This window comes from Lissotriton helveticus, chromosome 12 (assembly GCF_964261635.1).
Source record: "Lissotriton helveticus chromosome 12, aLisHel1.1, whole genome shotgun sequence".
Taxonomy (NCBI): domain Eukaryota; kingdom Metazoa; phylum Chordata; class Amphibia; order Caudata; family Salamandridae; genus Lissotriton; species Lissotriton helveticus.
Window position 1 is genome coordinate 828,962,493 of NC_136073.1, and position 19,744 is coordinate 828,982,236.

Sequence of the window (19,744 nt, forward strand, 5' to 3'; positions counted from 1 at the left end):
GCCCCTCAAGGCTATATAACCACTGTCTCTTAGATTCATTTAGTTTACATCCCAAATACATTGCACAGAGACAATAAATCTACGGTGTGTAAATCAGCGTATAGGAAATGTTACATAAGACAGAGGCCTACAAGATGTAGGGGTCACATGTCATCCATACTGGTAGGCAGTATAGTATAAGAGTCCTGGGACTGGAAAATCACAAATTCAGAATTTAAAATGTAACACCGTAGTTAGGGGTTTTCTTTATTAATAAGAATTGATTTCTACCCAAATGAACCCCTTTTGTAATATTAGAACAACCAATGACTGGGCAAAAAATATATAGCGTTATTATTTTCCTTGCAGTTTGCATGCAGCTCTTTCATGGCAGTTAATAGCTCACTGTTCTATATTAGGATTTTAACTTATAAACTGCAAGTAAGAAAAGGATCTGTGACAAAGCGATAACCCATTGACCTATTTACAGTATATGCACTTTGTGATGTGAATGGGACACGTTATTTGCAGCAGGCATATTAACCCTCTGGGTTATGATGACTCAAAGCTTTCACTAGACAAAGCTCCAGTCTCTCTCCAGGAAGAACATTAATCACCAGAGTTGTCATTTTTATTGATGCCTGAAAATTGCTGGGACAATGTACGCGTGCGTGACATCAGGTGCTTTTGAAACGAGGAACATGGCAGCCCTACTCCAAGTCAGCGCCAGGTGCGGTGGCACCGATCGCACCACCCTAGAGCCGGCACTGCCCAGAGGCAATGCATGTTTACATGAAGGAGATTGGATCCAATTCGGCTGCAATATGGATTAGCTCTTCTTTACCCAAGTTAATAATAAGGCATCAGAGAGACATCAAGCCAGAATTCCTTAATCCAATATAATGCACCAGCATTCTCCAGCCTTTTTAAAGTGAGAATTAAAAATAAAGGTGACATCCCTAATTGGGGAAGACATCCTGCTTCACAGAAACCCCATAAAGATGGTGGGTCTTGCTTGTAATGCTTGTTTGTAGAATGTGGGGGCAAGTTTTACAACATTTTAAAAGAGTGCTACAATCTAGTATGCTGGGGAGGTCATAGACCAAAGGTAAAAAAAGAACAAAGGTCTAGGAGATGTGAGGATAAAATGATGGGTATGTGTAAACGACCTCATGCACCTCCAAGAACAGCTAACCTAAGATGTTTAATCTTCACCCAGAATTTAGCACCTAGCATGATCAACCAAAAAATGTGAAATAGTCAGTTTGAGTCTGTGGAGTCTTAGCACTATTCCCAATTAAGCACCCTAGAAAGCACCAGGAGTATGGAAAGCGCTATATACATTTTATCTATAAAGTCACCTGCAGTTCGCAAGTGTTACCAACATTCAGAGTGTTCATTCTGCATTCAATCCCAAGGTGGACGACAGGTGGGGATCTCCCGCCGGGAACTCCCAGGCCAGGGATCTCCATTCGGCAAGGGTCCCCGGGGAGCCCCCCCCCCCCCCCACACCCCACATCGAGCCTTCCCTGCTGTCCCGTGTCAGCCCTTTCCCTATCGGGGGAATGGCGGCCCGAGCTTGTGTCCCTTACACTGCACCGGTTGTTTCCCTGCCCGCCTGCGACTTGCCAGAGCGTGTGATGGAGTAAGTGGGACGGCCATGGTGTTCCCACTGCTGCACTCCTCAGCTGCCGGCCTCCCACAACGCTGGGCTGGCCTTGGCATAATAGACCATTCTTGAGGCAATGGGGAGGCAGGCGTGGAGGGCATCTGACCCCATTCAGAGCGCCCAGATTAACAAGATGGAGAGGAAGTGGAAAAGTGGGAGGGGTGGAGGATCAAGAGGTGAGCCTGACTGCCCTCCTCAATCCAGGAGACTGACGCATCTTGACTGAAGGAGCCAACAGTGTGTTCCCCATGGTGACCCTGCAGCTCATCTACAGTCGGGCTAGTTTATCAAGGCTGTCTCTCCTGCCTCTGATACTATCGCCTGCCCACCCCACTTGTTCGCACTGCCCAAGACTGGCCCGCTCCAGCTACTCCAGTATCTCTCCCACAGCCCCGAACTAATGACTACCTTTCCTCCATTTACGAACTCCCCTACATCGGCTATGGAGCCTTCATACTCTACAATGCCGAGCTACCCCCTTACCATAGTTGGCGCCCAGCACGAGCTCAAGAACATCCACGGGCTCCAGCATGCCGCCTTTGTCCACTACCACCCAGCCTTCTACCCCTATGGTCATCACCAGTTTGGGGATCCCTCCAGGCCCTAGATCACCGCCCGTGAGTGCAACAGCACCCTGAAGGCCTGGCAGAACGAGCACCGCAAGAACCCCAGCAATTCCAAGAGGATCATGATCTGTAAATATGTAATATATATTTGTCCAACCATAATCGCTTCAACTTTTCTTAAAATGTAAATTTGAGTGAATTTGCAACTTGTATATAAGTAACTCTAACCACTAGTATCTGTAGTAGACATATGTACTTACTACCTTTCTTATGTGAGTTTAGAGCTTATCTGTTTTGTATCTTTTATGTAATTCATGTACTCTGAAGCACTGTTCCTGTAAGGTACGCACGCGCACCTATGTGAATCCTAGCGCACTGTGTCTTGTTTGAAGCGCACACACACCATGAGAGGCAAGTATTCATGTTAAATGCAGCACCATGTAGAAGCATGATGGGCGCTGCAATTAACATAAATACTTGAAGAAAAGCAGACCATATGCCCCCTCCACGCTCTATTAAGAAAAGGCAAGCAACAAGCCTAAAAGCACGGCGTGTGCTTTCACAATCATTAACATATATTTGTGATTGTAAAAGCACACGTCGTACTGTGGGGCTTGCTGCATGCTCATGTTAAATGCATCCCGAGTGTAAGCATGTCAGGCCCTGCAATTAACATGAACACTTAAAAAAAGGCACATAATCTGCTGCGCTCTATTAACAAAAGGCACGCAGCAAGCCCAACAGCACGAAGTGTGCTTCCACAATCCCTAATATATATTAGTGAATGTGAAAGCACACGTTGTGCTGTTTGGCTTGCTGTGTGCCTTTTGTTGATAGATAGGGTGACCAGAATTTTAAAGCCAAAAACTGTGACATTTCACACAAACAGGAAAGGTCTGCAATTTTTACTTCAATGGAGCACACAGAATACCAGCGCTCCTCTGCATAGAACTAAAGAAGAGGCAGTAAAACATAAATAAAATAAAGGTTTTAAAGGCAGTATCATGACAGCTAATGACATTTATTTTTTATAACAGCTGCTAACTATCCCTGCTTTGGAAAACATAAAAAGGCAGCTCCCACCGTTTTCAGTCGACCCGCTCTAAAAACCAGGACATGACCTAAATTTTCCGAAATCTACCTCGAAAGGTGGTGAAAAAACGGGACTGTCCCGGCAAATCTGTGACGTATGGTCAACCTATTGACAGAGCAGTGTAGATTAGGTGCCTTTTTGAAAGTATTCAAGTTAATTGCGGCGCCGTGTATAGGAAAGACGTGCTCTGAAATTAACATGAAAACTTTCAAGAAGGCACACAGTCTGCCACGCTTTATTAACAAATGCATTGCTACCAAGGTTTCAGACTGCTACGTGTAACATTTTCTTAATTTCTGTTTATTTTTAGTCCATTTCAATTACTATGAGTGACACTCTCTTGCAAGCAAAATCAAGGTATGAGGTAGACGGACCGGCACCACTGCGGTGTGCCAGATCTATTAATAAAATGTGAAAGCACATTTTGAAACAGAGTCACCGAAGCACTGACTTCTGCACTCCGTGTTGCTCTTTCCCTTGTATGCTTCCCTGCTCCATGTTGCTTTCCACTCTATGTGTTTCTCCATCTACAAAACACTCCTGCTCTCCATGATGCTCTCTGTCCCTCTTGTGATTTTCTCTGCAATCCCCAACTGTTCCATGCTGCTGTCTCCCTCTTGTGTTTCTCCTATCTTTAAACTCTCCCTCCCCGTGCTCCTCTTGCTCTCTTCCTTGTGTGGTTTTCTTCCTCCTGTGGAAAAATAGCCCTCTGCTCCTTCATTCCAAAGACTGTCAGTTCCCCAGGTGGTCCAGACAATGGCAAATCTAATTGTCCCCAAACAAAGTGGAGTTCTGCAGCTGAGTGTTTCCGGCAACAGCGTTGCTCCAAATGAACAGAGAGGTAAGCTGTATTTGGGTACGGAGCCCAGGAGGTGAGTGGAATGTTTGATGGGTCCTTCCATTCTAACTCACACCAAGTGCGTGGTCGGGGGAGGCCCCAGTGAACCCAGGACCCTTCACTCACAGCATCCCCAAGTGACAGGCCACCACCTCCTGCACAGCAGAGGGGTCCCTCTCCTGCAGTGCTACCTTTCACATATTTGCAGCATGATGCCTCCAGTGGTGCATCAGTACCAGGTCACTAACTACCCTTTCAGACAGGCGCAAGCGCCCTCCAGGCCCGCAGCCAGGCCCCGGCCGCCCACACGTCCAGAACAGAACGAGATTAGGGTCTCAATCTCACCACCGCATAGCAGCCATCTTACTTTCGCTACAGCAACACTGCCATTGTTTGCAAATGTCATCCCATCGCTTAATTTAAGCGGCATTTTCTACAATCCAACAGCCAGTAAGTTTTCTGTGCGATTTCGAAAAAGAGGGAAGTATGCTGGCGGTTAGTTAGATATGGCTACCATTTGCTTCATTGTTCCCGATTGTGCCTACTGTTCTAGTAGTGTCAGTAGCCGAAGAATATCCGGATGATCAAAAGTATGTTGCACAATGAGACCACCAACTGGCAGCTTGAATATAGCACGGTTATCTACTGCAATAGTGCACTTGACAGCTGCAGTTCCAGCAGTCTCCCTCACAGCACGCAGGTGTTGTCAAGGCGCTACAAATGTGTGATTAATGCATTTTAGTGCAGTGATGCAGACCGCCACACTAAAATGCGATAGTCTGATGCCTGCTGTATGGTGCTTGGCAGAGCTGCAAAAGGCATGCAAGATATGCAGCAGGAGATAAAAAAACATATAAGGAATGTTCTGTGGTTGGCTACGGGTAGGATGCAACAATACATTCCACACATTCCATTGTGGTGCAATCTTGAATAACACAGACACCACTCAGGGATATATCATTCACATTTGACAAGTGATAGTAAGGGACACATTGTTACATTTAAATACTTTTTTAGAATATGCTTTTTAATACGTATCCTTTTTATGTTTGTTGTATGTTGCAAACCTGCCTTAAGACCCTTCCTGTGGCATTGTATGTGTAGAAATGCACTGTCTTTTCACTTTATAAAGCAAATGTTAGAGTGATATTTGCACTGGTATTTGTCGCTGCACCCACACATGCGGTTGGGTTCTTAGCGCACATAGCCTTGGCTGCAGAGCACAGGGACCTTATACTGCCGCACACAGGAAATAAAAATTGAGAGAACATTGCTCTGAAGTCCTTATGTAATGTAACTGGTTTAATTATAAAGCACTCTGACCCCTTCGGGTAAAGTTCACGCTATATAAAAACGCATAAATAAATAAATTCCTGTTAATGGGCTCACCCTCTTAAATCTGACTTCACCCCCTTTTTTGCATCAGGAGATGAACAGGTATGATAATTTTCAATATGATAATATAATTAAATAGTAGTGGGAACTCATTACCGTTTCACTGAGGTGGAAGCCATTAATTTTAACAACTTTGTTGTCAACCTGTTAGAAATGTTGAACTAGTACGAACATCCTACTGTTAAAGTGGTTAGTATCTGTATTTTGGGAATTACATATTTACAGTATAGCAATATAAGGTATTTGTTTAAAGCAAACCTAGCCAAAAGGCAACAAAGCTGTGGCTTTAGCATTAAAATATTAATATTTTCATTAAGTATTTTTGTCTAAAGCATTGGGACCGTCCTTCCAATATTCCATGCATATTGTTTCCATGTGTTCCTAATGCAAGATGGCGGCGTGCTCTGGTGCTCTTGGCTCGCAGTCCTTCTTCTGTCTCGATGGCGCTCTGCCGGCATCCAGGAATCTGAACTGGAAGAAATCCCGCTCCCTTCCTGTGATGCTGGGCGCTGACCCCCCCCAGCCTGACCCGTGCCCCAGGCGAGGGACAAAGAGGGTGGTCTGTGGCGCTCTCCCCGCCCCCGAAGCCCTCGCACAGGCAGACACCTGCCGCACCGCTCCCCGCAGGGATTTGGACACCAGGCAGCGGAAAATGCCTAAACAGGCGCCTGCCCAGGTATGACCACGCCCCCTTCCTGCAGGTATTGAGGGAGATGCACTGATTTATGTTGCAAGATATGTTTCCACATGCGGATGAGCTGGCCTCGTGCACCGCACGTTCCCCTTTGGTGGCTGGCACGCTTAGTCTGTTAATGCATTTTTATTATTTTATGATTCTGGTATTTATATTTACGCCGTTTCTATTGACCTTTTAATGTATAATCACGTGGGATAATTAAAAAAAATTGGAGGACCTTGGTATAGTTATTTTTTCAGTGCTATTCGATCTATTTGCAGCCATTTGGGGGAATTATTCATTGTAAAATTTAACTAATAGCATTTCTATAGCGCTTTATGCTCCACACGTGGCTCTTGTAGTTTAAATCAGCATAAGATGTTCTGTCATGCATCATGGGAGATACTTCGGCTCAGCCAAACATTTATTTTCTGGTTTTCAATGTATATAGTCTCTGATATTATACTTCTGATGAGTATCACCTGTCAGCTGCAGGTGGCCATTGAATACGTGAAACAGGTTCAAATATACACTTAGCTATCAAGTGTTTTACAGCCTTGACCCAATATAATGACATATATGCCCATTATTTTAAATCTGTTTATATTCTCCATGATTCGTCAATTTAGTGTCTGTCCTCTATTTGTTTGGGATGCTAAACATTGTACTTTTGGGACCTCCTCCTACCCCCACCCGAAGACCCCCGTCGTTAACCTGCCTCTAATCTGCTTAATCAGGGCATTCCATCCCTAAATTCACCGGGAAAGCCTGCCATAGGAGGATCTATACAAACAGTTGTCAATTACACCAATTTTTCCATGTGTGCTGCTGCCAGAGAGAACACCATCAATTATCAAGTTATCTAACACACTTTAATAACGTTTTAGTCTCATGTTTGTGCCTCTGAAAGTTCAAGCTTAGGCAGCTGGATAAATACACAAAATGATCACAGCTGTGTGGAGGGCAAGCACTCTCTGTGGAAGTACACCATTTTTACCCAATCAAAACATGTACTCCTGGCACCCAACATGTGGGCAAAGCTCCTCTCCTGGTGATTCTCACAAAATCGTCTGGCACCAGCTGCACTGTCAACCCGGACGATAAAAATAGCCACGCCTGATTGGAAAACTATTGCTTCTTAGATTTTGGTTCTAGCTCGCTCAAGAATAAGGATATTGCAATTAAATGGTGTGTGTAAATGGTAGGAGACTGGCTGGTCATGGCAAGGAGCCGGTGAGACCTTGTAAGGTTGTAAGACTTCATAGCAGATGGTGTAATGTGGGATGTGCAGTATTGTGATGTCAAAGCCTTGCATCACAGACTTCCACATTCTGATTGGTAACTAAGTGACTGGGAGTTGTTGAAGGACGACTGGATGGTGAGCAGTTGTGTCTTGGAGCTGCTCATAAACTGTTGTGCACTATTATACGATTTGCCGGCATTACTACAGAGGAACTATTGAGAAGTGTTTTGGAGGATTAATTGCCCACGGTAGGCGGCAAAACTATGGATAGAATTTAGCTTTTAAATAACTAGTCTCTGCTAACAAAAACTAAATGAGATGACACCAAATGAGTGGACAGGTGCATAGGAAGATGGCTGGTGTTTACTTTGTGCTGGTATTTACAGGTGATGGGCACAGGAGCTAAACGAAAAGTGTTGTTTTTCTTAAATGAAATTTATTTGACTTTTTGTGGTGCCTTATTGAGATATTGAGAATTGCTACCTCTTTTGAACGTGTCACTGTCACAGAGAACAACATTTGTGACCTTGTATCGTACCTTTAAGGCTTTTATTAATTTTAATGTATTTATTTGTGTATTTAGATTTACTCTATATTTATATACCATCTAAATATTTGGTTATGGATGGACGTGGGACATTTTTTTTTAAGTGGGGGACATTTGGATATTTATTTGTTCAGCGTTATTCAATATATTTGCAGCCTTTTTGTGAATATATTAATTGTACCATGTAATAGCATTTATGTAGAACTTCATACCCCAAACGAGGCACCTAAATCAGCATAGGATGTACTGTTAGCCATTATGGCAAACATATTCAAGTTCCGGGAGACTTCGGCTCTTCATTCGGATCATCCAAGCATTTCTTTTCTAGTGTAAACAGACTCTACTATTGTACTTCTGATGAGTCTCACCTGTCAGCTGCAGTTGGCCATTTAATACGTGAAACAGGTTCAATAATACTTTAAGCTCTCAGATGTGTTATAGCCTTTGCCCAATATATTACATATATGCTCAATTTTTATATTCTCCAGGATTCGTCAACTTAATTTGCTCTTCTATAGATGTTTGGGATGCTAAATATTGTCTTTTATTACCACTGACCCTCTAAACACACCACCCCCACAGTTAACCTGTCCTAATCTGCCTCACCAGGGGATTCTTGCCCTAAATTCACCTCGTAAATTCCACTTTCTGCCATAGGAGGATATATCCAGGCAGTCATTAATGCCTCGTTGCAAGCCATGCAGGTTCCACATCATCTTAACACAAGCATTTGCAATGCTAGTAGGCCTGGCTTTAAAGGAATGATATATTATAATGTGAAGCATTACAAGTAGATCACATGGGATAGATATTTATTTGTTTGGCAGCAAATAACTGTAGAATACTAGTTAAAAGGTAAGGCACCAATTCCACTGTCAAGCTAGACCTAAAACTCCAAATATGTTAATCACTGCCCTCCCATCAGCGCTGCTGCCAGAAAAAAACACCATAAATGATCTAGTTATCTAAGACACTATAATAGCATAACTGCGTCATGTGTGTACTCCTGAAAGTTCAAACTCAGGCAGCTGGAAATTTGAACAAAATGTTCAAAGATGTGCGGAGTGCAAGCACGTTTTTGTGTGGAAGAATACAACTTCTGCCCAATCAAAACATGTACTCCTGGCTGTCATCATGTGGGTGGAGACATAGCTCCTCTTCTGGTGATTCTGACATAATTGGCTGGTGACAGTTACGCGGTCAACCCACGCCATAAAAATGTATAGTCGCCCCTTTTGTGAAAAATGCAAACGCGATGACTCGCTCAAGAATGAAATTTATTACTGTCAAATGATGTGTGTAAATGGTAGACTCTGGAGACTGGCTGGTGGCAAGGTCGTGGTGAGGTCTTGTAGGGCTCGAGAGAAGATGGTGTGTTATTGGATGAGGTGTATTGTGATGTCAAAGCCTGGCATCACAGACTTCCACATTCCGATTGGTAACTAAGTGACGGAGAGTTGAAGGAGGACTGGATGGTGAGCAGGTGTGCCTTGGGTCTGCTCATAAGCTGCTGCGCACTACTACACAATTTGCCGGCATTACTTCAGAGGGTATTTTAGGAAGTGTATTGGAAGATTAGTTGCTTAAGGTAGGCAGCAAAACTATGGATAGATTTTGGCTTTTGTAACTAATTACTGCATACTGGGGGGTGAAGTCCAGGTTTGCTTCAAATGAACTAAATGTATTAACACCATAAAACAACGATTTGAAAAAAAGGAAACCCCAAGTCTGGGAACATGGTATCCAGGTGATATGAAGTAACTTGGAAACCCTAGCACTCATTTACAGTTGATGAGAAAAGGCTACTATGATGAAGTCTGGAGGGAAATGATGGAATCGTGCTGGGACAGAGATATTTTTCATGCCGGAGACAAGGCAACTTAAATATTTTCGGATTTGGCTGGGTTGAGCACCATGCCCCACAGGTCAATCCAACACCAGGAATAGGAAAAACAAGCATTGGCATAGCCAATAGGTCTCGCTTGTGGGACCTTATAAGTATTTTGTTTTGCAGCACAATATCCTTGTAACTAAATACTTATAAGGTCCTACAAGCGAGACCTATTGGCTATGCCAATGCTTGTTTGCTTTGTCGGTTAGTTTCCAGAAAGTTTGGTCAGTTAATTCCGAATGTTTCTGGTCCTTCGGGCTTCGTGGGCAGCCGGATTACTTCGGGGGAGGGAGGAAGATGTACATAAATGTATCTGATTTACACCCTCACTTAAGAAGTTTGTAAGATTGACACATGAAACCCTTGCAGGCAAATAGATGTGATGATTTCTGTTGACCAGAAAGTCCTGAGGAGGGGCACAAGAGATTTGGCCATTTGCTCGTTTTATTTATTTTAGATATCAAGTTATTTATCTTATCTGTAACGTCAGTTTTTTTTTTACCAAAAATGTTGGTCGTGAAAATGGGCTGTGTCGCTGTATAACCATGCGCCCCATTGGGTCGGGAGAGGAAAAAGGGTGATCTGTGTGTTTCCTTGTCTGCTTATCGTATCCTTCCTTTGAGTCCGTGCGGGACAGTGACCATGGTAGAAACACTTATTCTTTCCGCATTATCACTTCCTTTCCAAACGCTTCTGCAAATAAATCAGTGCTGGGCAGTGCTTGTTTTGCAGCGTTCTTTTAAATTGCGTATTCTCTCTACATGGTGATGCATTTCATCCGTTCATGTACAAAGGTTTGGGCTTAACAAGTGAATTATGTATGTTTCCCTGGAGATCTTTGAGATTTTGAGTGAGTATGGGCGGGCGGGCGGGCGGGCGGGTCGATGATCAGTGCTTCTTGTGAAACCTACATCCTGCCTCCGAGAAAGCTGAACATCTGTCGGTCTTATCAGTATCTTCTCAAAGCAAGCGTCAAGCCAGTATTTCGTTTGCTGGCTGGTGTCACCGACATTCCGTAAACCAAAGTCGTAATCGTCCTTTCTGCGGCAAGGAACTGGGACTGGGTCCGAAGAAAGTGACATTATCGCGAATGTTACTTGGATTGCAAACCGAAGTCAGTTTGACTGGTTCTTTTCGGACTGTTTGGGGGGGGGGAATACTTTAGGGAATTGGAGTGAGGGAAAGAGGGAACATGATGCTACGTCACTGTGGTATATAAATGAATAATACCGGATCTATTTTTGACTGGATATAGTAATAACAGATAGCTCAATAAATAAGAGTCAAGATTCGAGGTAGTAGGAGTTTGCAGGTTTAATACAGCATAAGGACAGGAACAGGACAACCTGCACAGGACTAGGGTGGCAGCGCTGCCGGGGGCAGGATCGGAATCGGCGTAACATTTAATAACAGTGCACAAGCATATATACTAAAACAGTTGCATTACAATACATACGATAGGCGGAGCAGTGGGTGTGGTCAATAGCAGTCGCGAAAGATAAGGGTGAAAGTAGGTGTAACAAGAGGCGTGAACATAGACATGTGATGTAAACGTAACAGAATATGTCATAAAATGGGGCGGAAACATGGAGGGGGCTACCTGAGGAGCCGGGACCTCTAACCTAGTGGTGCGCGTAAACTGACAATGACGTGTTACTAGGAGAAGCTGGGGGCTATGACTTCTGCGCTAGGAGCAGAGACTGAAGTCTGGAGAGTCAGGGCGACATGTACCTAAACACTATCTAGTATCTGATGTTTAGAGAACATGTGGATAGAATCCAAAAGTTATCGGGGTAAAGGCTAACAGATTCTAAGACTGGTGCATGCATTACTCTACATGTAGTGCGTGTTGAAGAATATTAAATGACCATTAATACAGTATTTCTCTTACATGGAGACGTAAAGGCTAGACGATGACGGAAACTATTGATGCGATTCAGTAGCTTTAGGAATGCAGAGAAGGAGGGCTGGACTGATAACTAGAATCATAACATACTCTTGGCAGACTGGCAGGCAGAGCCAGGCCGAGCCAGGCACTGTGAGGCAGGAAGTAAGTGAAGGGTCAGGAACACAGGTGGGGGCTGTATCGCTCCTCAGCGAGGGCTCAGGAGACAGGAGCTGAATCTGGTGTCCGGGCCCTTTTGAGGCCTAGAAACGGGGACTTTTCAATGAAATAACGTGCACACTGAGAAACGTGGCAACGTAACTTTTACATAGGCCTAATACTCGTAGCTTTCACGAGAACTGGAAACTGGCATACTAGAGATGGACACAACTGTAATTGCGTCTTTAATCGATCATGGGGAATACATATGCATATTAATCATGCACATACAACATAGGATGGGGAACACGTAGGGACACAGAACATGGCAAAATTTACTTTTCCACATTCCCTCCTTGTCACTACGTTTCCATCAGGAAACATCAATATTCATGATACCATCTATCATTTCATATAGTATCATTTGCTCGTCTCGAATTTTCTTGGAACTGGATTTAGAACGGGACTTGGGACTAGGAATACAAGAGGTAGCACAAATGCCGCAAATCGCAGGGCCACATTGTATACAGAGGCAGCAACTGAATATGATCGCTACTGTAATACCTAGAAAGGACAACACTTTCCATCCCCAGGCAGAAATTATATTCCAGAACCAACCGGACCATGTCCAGGTGCCTGGATTTTGGTGTAACAGATGGGCAATTTTATGGAGTCTGGTTATAGCTGAATAAACAGACGGCGCGTTATTAGGAATGAAAATGCAGCAACTAGATCCGATGACTCTACATGCCCCGCCCCTATCGGCCAGTATGACGTCAAGGACGAGACGATTCTGGAGCACGACAATTCTCATAAAAGATTGCTCTTCGGTTAAGTTACCTAGAGCAGAGGTAGTCTCAATCACTACTGCTTCAAGGGTTCTGGTTAATCTACGTATCAGTTTACTATTCACGACAGTACCTAAGTAGGGGAAGACACCTTTATTGATATCTATGTATTGTTCTAGAGCAGTTTCAGTATAATCGACAATCGGGAGGTCTCTCTTGTGTCTAGTATGTACTAGGTGGGAATTCCTATGATAGTCAGGTGGGGCTAGAAAAACTGGTGGCAGAAGGAATGCAATGTAACAGGTTCCCTCCCAATCGAGGGGCAGACGAACATATGCGGTCTGACCACAAACAAAATAAGAATGACGTGAAGCTTTGAAAATAGATTTCCTGCTGTCACTATACTTGACAATAGTAGTACAATCACTATGTCCTACATGTACGGAACCATTATTTCTGACACATAATTCGCCTTTGACTGGTAATACTGACATAGCAGGTAAGACTGGAGTAGAATCAGACTGAACATTCAGGACCATAAAATTCGAAGAATAATTACTCAAATTATAAACTTCATTTTCTAGATCTAACCCTGTTCTGTGGGGAAAACCTTGCTTGCCTGGAAAACATGTACTGTTAAGAAAGGACATATCAGTTGAGGATAATGTTAACGTGGACCATGCTCCACACGAACCAGTATGTGAAAATGGATAAGGAAATAGTGGCAGAACTCCCTTCGGTGTCTGGAAAGGGGGGAGTCGACCACACACCCAACAATTAGTGGCATTGCTGGTCTGGTGTGAATAATGTAACATGCGGATAAAGGAATTATTTCGCATAGCAAGACGATAAGATAGTTCATGAGGAGGCAGATCACTAAACGTGTGTTCTACTGTAGTATTAGAAGACTTATTTACATGAGAAAGTGGAAAACATAAATAAAATGCATAACTCGTGCAGGCAATCATAAGGCTGAGATATAGCAGAAAACATAAAATAATAATGCAACTTTTAGAGTTCTCACTAACTCTCTCTCTATGGGGGTCTATTTTATACATGTCAGAAACCGGTTTAACCGTTTCACCTAGGGGAGGACTTAGACAATCAAACTGGCTGACTTATTTTACTAGACCTTAATTTCGACTTATACTCCTGTTGCGGAGTTTTCTCTAACAGGGAGGGCTTTGTATCATTGTCTTTTGCGGGACAGTCCTTGAGAATAGTACTTTGGCAGTCTTTAAAATCCTCGGAAATGTTCTTGGAAACAGTCTTTAGTCCATAAAATTTCTTTACGTGAGACAGATGGACCCACCCCTTCCTGCCTTCCAGCTTGACGGCAGTACGGGTGGCCAGGAGGACCTGCTTTGGCTCCTTCCAGCGAGGCTCCAGCGGACTTGAACGATCAAAGTTCCTTACAAGAACCAGACTTCCGGGAACGATTTCATGCGGTGCCACCTCGGTATTGTCTGGAAATGCGGCGGCAACCTGTGAACGACAAGAGTGTAGGGCAGACATCAAGGAAGCTAGGTAATCTGTCAGCATATTACTTGAAACATCTGTAATACTTCGGGGTCTAGGTGTACCCCACATATTAGGGGGGCGGCCAAATACGACCTCATAGGGGGACAGACCTGATCTGGAATGTGCGACCATGCGCATATAAAACAGAGCGACTGGCAGAGCTACCAGCCAGTCTACACCTTTTTCTTGACAGACTTTGGCAATGCGGATTTTTAGGGTCTGGTTATGTCTCTCTACGAGACCGGCTGCTTCAGGATGGCGTACACAATGGAACTTCCACTGGTATCCTAACAACAGGGAAACGTGTTTCATCAGTTCAGATGAGAATGGCTGGCCGTTATCAGAATATACGACCCTTGGGAGTCCATAGCGGGGGAAGAATTCACGAACCAACTGCTTGGCAGTGGTCGCGGCTGTGTAATCTGGGACTGGATATGCTTCTGTCCACCTGGACAAAGCGCATACAACTACGAGGACATACTTGAAACCTCGACATCGCTCCATCTGAATATAATCCATCTGGAGGACTTCAAAAGGGTGGTCAGGGGGCTGGAATCCACCTTGTTCCACCGGGACACTTTTACCTGGATTGAACTGACAACATATCATACAGTTACGGACTTTCTGCTTGGCTGCAGCTCGTAAATGCTTGTTGAACCAAATGTTCTGGATACTGTCTAACATAGCTTTTTCTCCTAAGTGTGCTGGACTATGTGCGGTATTGATAATGACTTGAACCATAGAGTCGGGGAGAAACCATGTGGCTTTTCTCTTCATTACCCATCCCTGATCTGTCTGGACCCCTCCTTGTTCGGACCATTTCTTGATTTCATCGGGAGTAGCATGTAACTGGATATCTATGACATCTTGAGTGGGGTCCTTAACTGTCATACAAGTAGTCGGATCTGGAGTATGTGTCGGTGTCGGATTAACTGTCATGTCTGGAGTCTGTGCTGTAAGCTTGGCTGTTCGATCTGCTAGATCATTACCTTGAGAAATAATGTCTGTAACTTTCGTGTGTGCTTTGCACTTCATGATAGCGATAGATGTCGGTAAGTGTATAGCATCTAACAGAGCTTGAATAAGGAGACCATGCTGAATCTTGGTTCCATGAGAAGTCATGAAACCTCTCTCCTGCCAGAGCACTCCAAAGTCGTGTACGACTCCAAATGCGTAGCGTGAATCTGTATAAACATTGACTTTCAGGTTCTTGGCGTGTATGCAGGCTTGTGTCAGAGCAACTAGCTCTGCTGCTTGAGCAGACAGGGTGTCAATACGGTGTGTTTCTATAACTTCAGTGTCAGTAGTCACTGCATACGCGGCTACTAGTTCTCCTGTACTTGTTCTCATACATGAACCATCCACATAAAGTGTCAGGTCAGGATCTGGTAATGGAATATCTGTCAGATCTTGTCTTGGCTTAGTCATAGTATTAACTACTTCCACACAGTCGTGTGTGGCAGGATTTGAATTAACTGACGGTAACAGTGTAGCAGGATTTAGAACGTTGCAGCGTCTGATTTCTATGTGTGGCTGGAACAGTGTCAGTTCATAACCTGTCAAACGTGCAATTGTCAAGTGCTGAGTCTGTGTTCGGTTTAAAAGAACTTCCACGGAGTGTGGAACTTGTACTGTCAGAGAGTGTCCTAATACTATGGAATCACTTTGTCTGATAGCTAGTGCTGTGGCTGCAACTGACTTGAGGCACGCAGGCAAAGCCTGGGCTACAGGATCTAATGTGCTCGAAAAATAAGCACAGGGCTTGTATTGTCCTGCTTGATCTTGTGTGAGAACAGATAATGCTGTACCATCACGTTCTGTAACAAAAAGTGTAAAAGGCTTACTGTAGTTCGGTGTGGCTAGAACAGGAGCTTGGCATAGAGCTTTCTTTAGCTCATTGAAACTAAGAGTATGTTCAGATGTCCAAGGGAGGACAGTCGATACGGCTGCCTCCTGTGTCGTTAACTGTATCAGTGGCTTGGCTAGAAATGCATACTGAGGAATCCATTGTCTGCAATAAGAAGTAAGGCCGATAAAAGCACGTACCTCCTTCTGTGTCTTGGGCTGAGGAAGACTCGCTATTAACTGGATACGGTCTGGTGTCAACTGCCTACCCCACTTGGACAGTAAGTGGCCTAAGTAGATCACTTGCTGGACACAGAATTGAAGCTTCGAAGGGGACACCTTGTGCCCCATCTCGGCTAGGAAATACAAGACTGTAAGTGATGCTCGCTCGCAAGCACGTTCAGAACGGGCTGTAATCAGTAGATCATCGACATACTGGAGCAGGGCAGTGTCAGCTGGCATGTGAATGTTGTCTAATTGTCTCTTAAGTGCTTGACTATAAATACTAGGACTTTCTGTAAAACCTTGAGGAGCTCGTGTGAATTTATAGCTCCTTCCATTTAAGCAAAAACCGAAAAGGTACTGGCTGTCTGGATGAATGGGGACACTGAAAAACGCGTTCTTGAGGTCTATGACTGTGAAAAATATTGCCTCAGAATCAATGGCTGTCAATAGGGAAGAGATATCTGGGACTACTGGATACTGGGGAATAATACATTTATTGAGTTCTCGAAGGTCAATCACTAATCGATATACTGGGGGTGCATTTGGATCAGTACGTTTCATGACGGGAATAATCGGAGAATTACATACATTGGAGTCAGTCTCTACAACTACTCCTTGAGCAATGAGCTCGTCAATTATTTTGGATAAGGCTGCTACAGCCTCAGGTGGCAATCTGTACTGTCTGATTCGTGGTAACACTACACCTGGTTTGAGAGTCACACGATGGGGTGTGATTTGCATGAAACCAACATCAGTTGGACCTTGCGCCCATAGATGCTGCGGAACATTAGACAATCTTGGATCAAAATCTCGTAATACATAGTGACCCTTGAAGTCACGTAAAAACAAACGTATTCCCTCTGGGGAACAGCAAATAACTGCACCTAATTCTTTCAGTGTCTTAATGCCTAACAGATTTTCTGGACATGACTTCGTAAGTAATAGATCAGTAGTACGGGACAATGGACCTACGTCTAGAGTAACTGGCTTAGATATCTCGTTTACAATAGGCTTTCCTGAAAATCCAAGGGAAACATTTCTAGAGCCTGAGAGCGGAGCCCCTGGAACCTCGGCGTGACTTATGGTAGTCCTACTTGCCCCTGTATCAATCAGAAACTTTCTGTCTTTCCCTAATACTTGACTATGAATATAGGGACCTTCTTGATCTACAGGAATCTCGATGAGAGGCAAGCCTACCTCCCTCTCTAGGCTGTTTCATGAATACTGTTGGTACTCTGGATACTCTGCCTGAGCATACTGGTACATCTGCTGTGTAACATGCTGTGTTGCAGCAATAGGCTGCGGTGCTGGAACTGTCTGTTGTGTATTCTGTGGCTGAGAAGTCTGTGAAACTTGTTCTTGTCTAGGCGGACGTGGTCTTTCTTTAGTTTTACCAGTGGCTATATTATGTTTCAGAACTGCACACTCGTTTATGAAATGACCTGGCTGTTTACAATAATTACATGTCCCTTTAACGGGAGCTGCAGGATGACTGGCTTGATTCGGACCCCTCTTCTGACTGTCTTGTGGAACAGATTGTGCAACTAGTACTTTCATTTTCGTGTCTTTCATACGTTTTCTCTCGTGATCTTGCTCTTCTCTGATTCTATTCTGGTGGTACTGGAGCATCTGTAACATCTGGGATGGGGTACTAGCTTGCCATGTACTTTCGACTTTTAAAACTCGATTCTTAACTTGTGGACTTGAATTCTCGACTAATTTAGTAACAAAAAGATGAGGGTATGACTCGCTACTCGTCTTCAAGCCACTGTTTATAATGAAACATTTCTCAAACCTAGAATAAAAATCACTAGTGTCTTCGTCTTGTTTCTGTTTACAGGCTGAGATTGCATCCCAGTCTTCCTTTTTAGTGGCTAACAATCTGGGCAAAACTTGTATTAACAGTTCTGGTAATTCTTTACATTTCTCTCCAAGACCGGTACCTGGTACTCTTATCTTATCTTCAGCTTCTAGAGCTGTCCAATCGATCTTTTTCTCTCCCACCTCCCAATCCTTTTCCTTGAGTTTTTCGTATACCCCTGCGGGCAACAGGACCTTTAGCATTTTAATAATATCTGGATACGTATATTCTCCCATACGGAGCATGTCCTTTAACTCTCGGTGGAACCCTGCTGGATCTTTGTCGTGACAGGGAATTAATTTCTTCATCTCTAAGAGTTCCATCTTTGTAATCGGGGTGTAAACAAATACTCGTTGCATTTCACCATCTGCTGTCCTGACTGGGTGTACTTCTCGTAACGGATTCTGTCTATCTATGTAAAACGGTTTACTTTCTGGAGGTGAGACATGAACAAAATGCGGGTTCAAAAACATACTATATTTATGACGCTGTTCTAGAATGACACTAATTAAATCGGTACCTAAACCTTTCCATCTATACTGGAGTAACTCGTTCAGGACATCATGTAACGGACCTGGATCAGAATGTTGACCCTCATACAGCGTGATGAGGTGCTGAATCATATACATACCCACCAGTCGCTGTTCGGCTGTGGGCAGTTTCAGAAACATTTGTGCCACTATTTCGTCTGGAAAAGTGGTAGAATCAGTAGTCCATCGGACTGCTGATCGGGCTAGTTCTTGTTCATGCATAGTACTTAACTCACTATAACCAATTCGTGATTTCAAAATGTGATCGGTAGCTTGAAATACTTGTTCTAGAGAACCTTGTTCTGGTGCTGGATGATGAAAGATTTTCTTGTGTTCCAAACGTGAATGGCGGTCTGGAAATCTAGATTTACCTACATACGCTATTCTGGCGGGATTCTCGTCGTCTACCTCTTCTGTAGGAGAGTCATTCTCTTTCTCGCTTACTTGTGCTGTTTTACGTTGTTCGTGTAACCTTATTATTTCCTTACGAATTTTCTTGTACATACTCTCTATACTACTGATAGTTCTGTGTTTACCCTCGGCTATATTATCACTCCACCTTGTCAGGGTTCTCATTTCTGTCGGATCTTTGGACGGGTAATCTTGTTCCCTTATTAAACAATTAATCAGAAACTTTAATATCATGAGCTGGATCTCAGCTTTCCTTTGGGACATGGTTTCGCCAATACTTTCTGGATCATCCCCTGTACGGATGAAACGATATATTCTGTCTAGATCTTCTTTCATATCCGGTAGGGTGTCCAAATACCCGGTCACCCGTCTTACACGTATGGAATATATAACCGTACTATCATCGCCTGTGACTGGATCATAGCGGCATTCAGTAAGAGCTCGTCGGATTTCTGCAACGGACTTATATTTGGGCGTACGCTGTAACGCACGTTCATGTAACTCGACTAACGTTACACGTTGGTGTGGCGGCGGGGTACCAGGAGGACCTCCTCCTGCGGCCCCTAAACTAGAATCGTCGACTGATACTCTTCGTGCTGGCGCAGCGGGAAATTGCAATGTG

General features: G+C 43.9%; 1 protein-coding gene across 1 annotated transcript in view; it reads left to right on the forward strand.

Moving 5' to 3' along the window:
- The first annotated feature begins 6,014 nt into the window (after positions 1–6,014).
- Positions 6,015–19,744, forward strand: part of LOC144798972 (uncharacterized) — a 39,153-nt gene continuing 25,423 nt past the window's right edge. Inside the window, exon 1 of the mRNA XM_078670113.1 lies at positions 6,015–6,216. Coding sequence (XP_078526239.1) covers positions 6,040–6,216 — 177 coding nt within the window. The 5' untranslated portion in view covers positions 6,015–6,039. The remainder of the gene's footprint in view (positions 6,217–19,744) is intronic.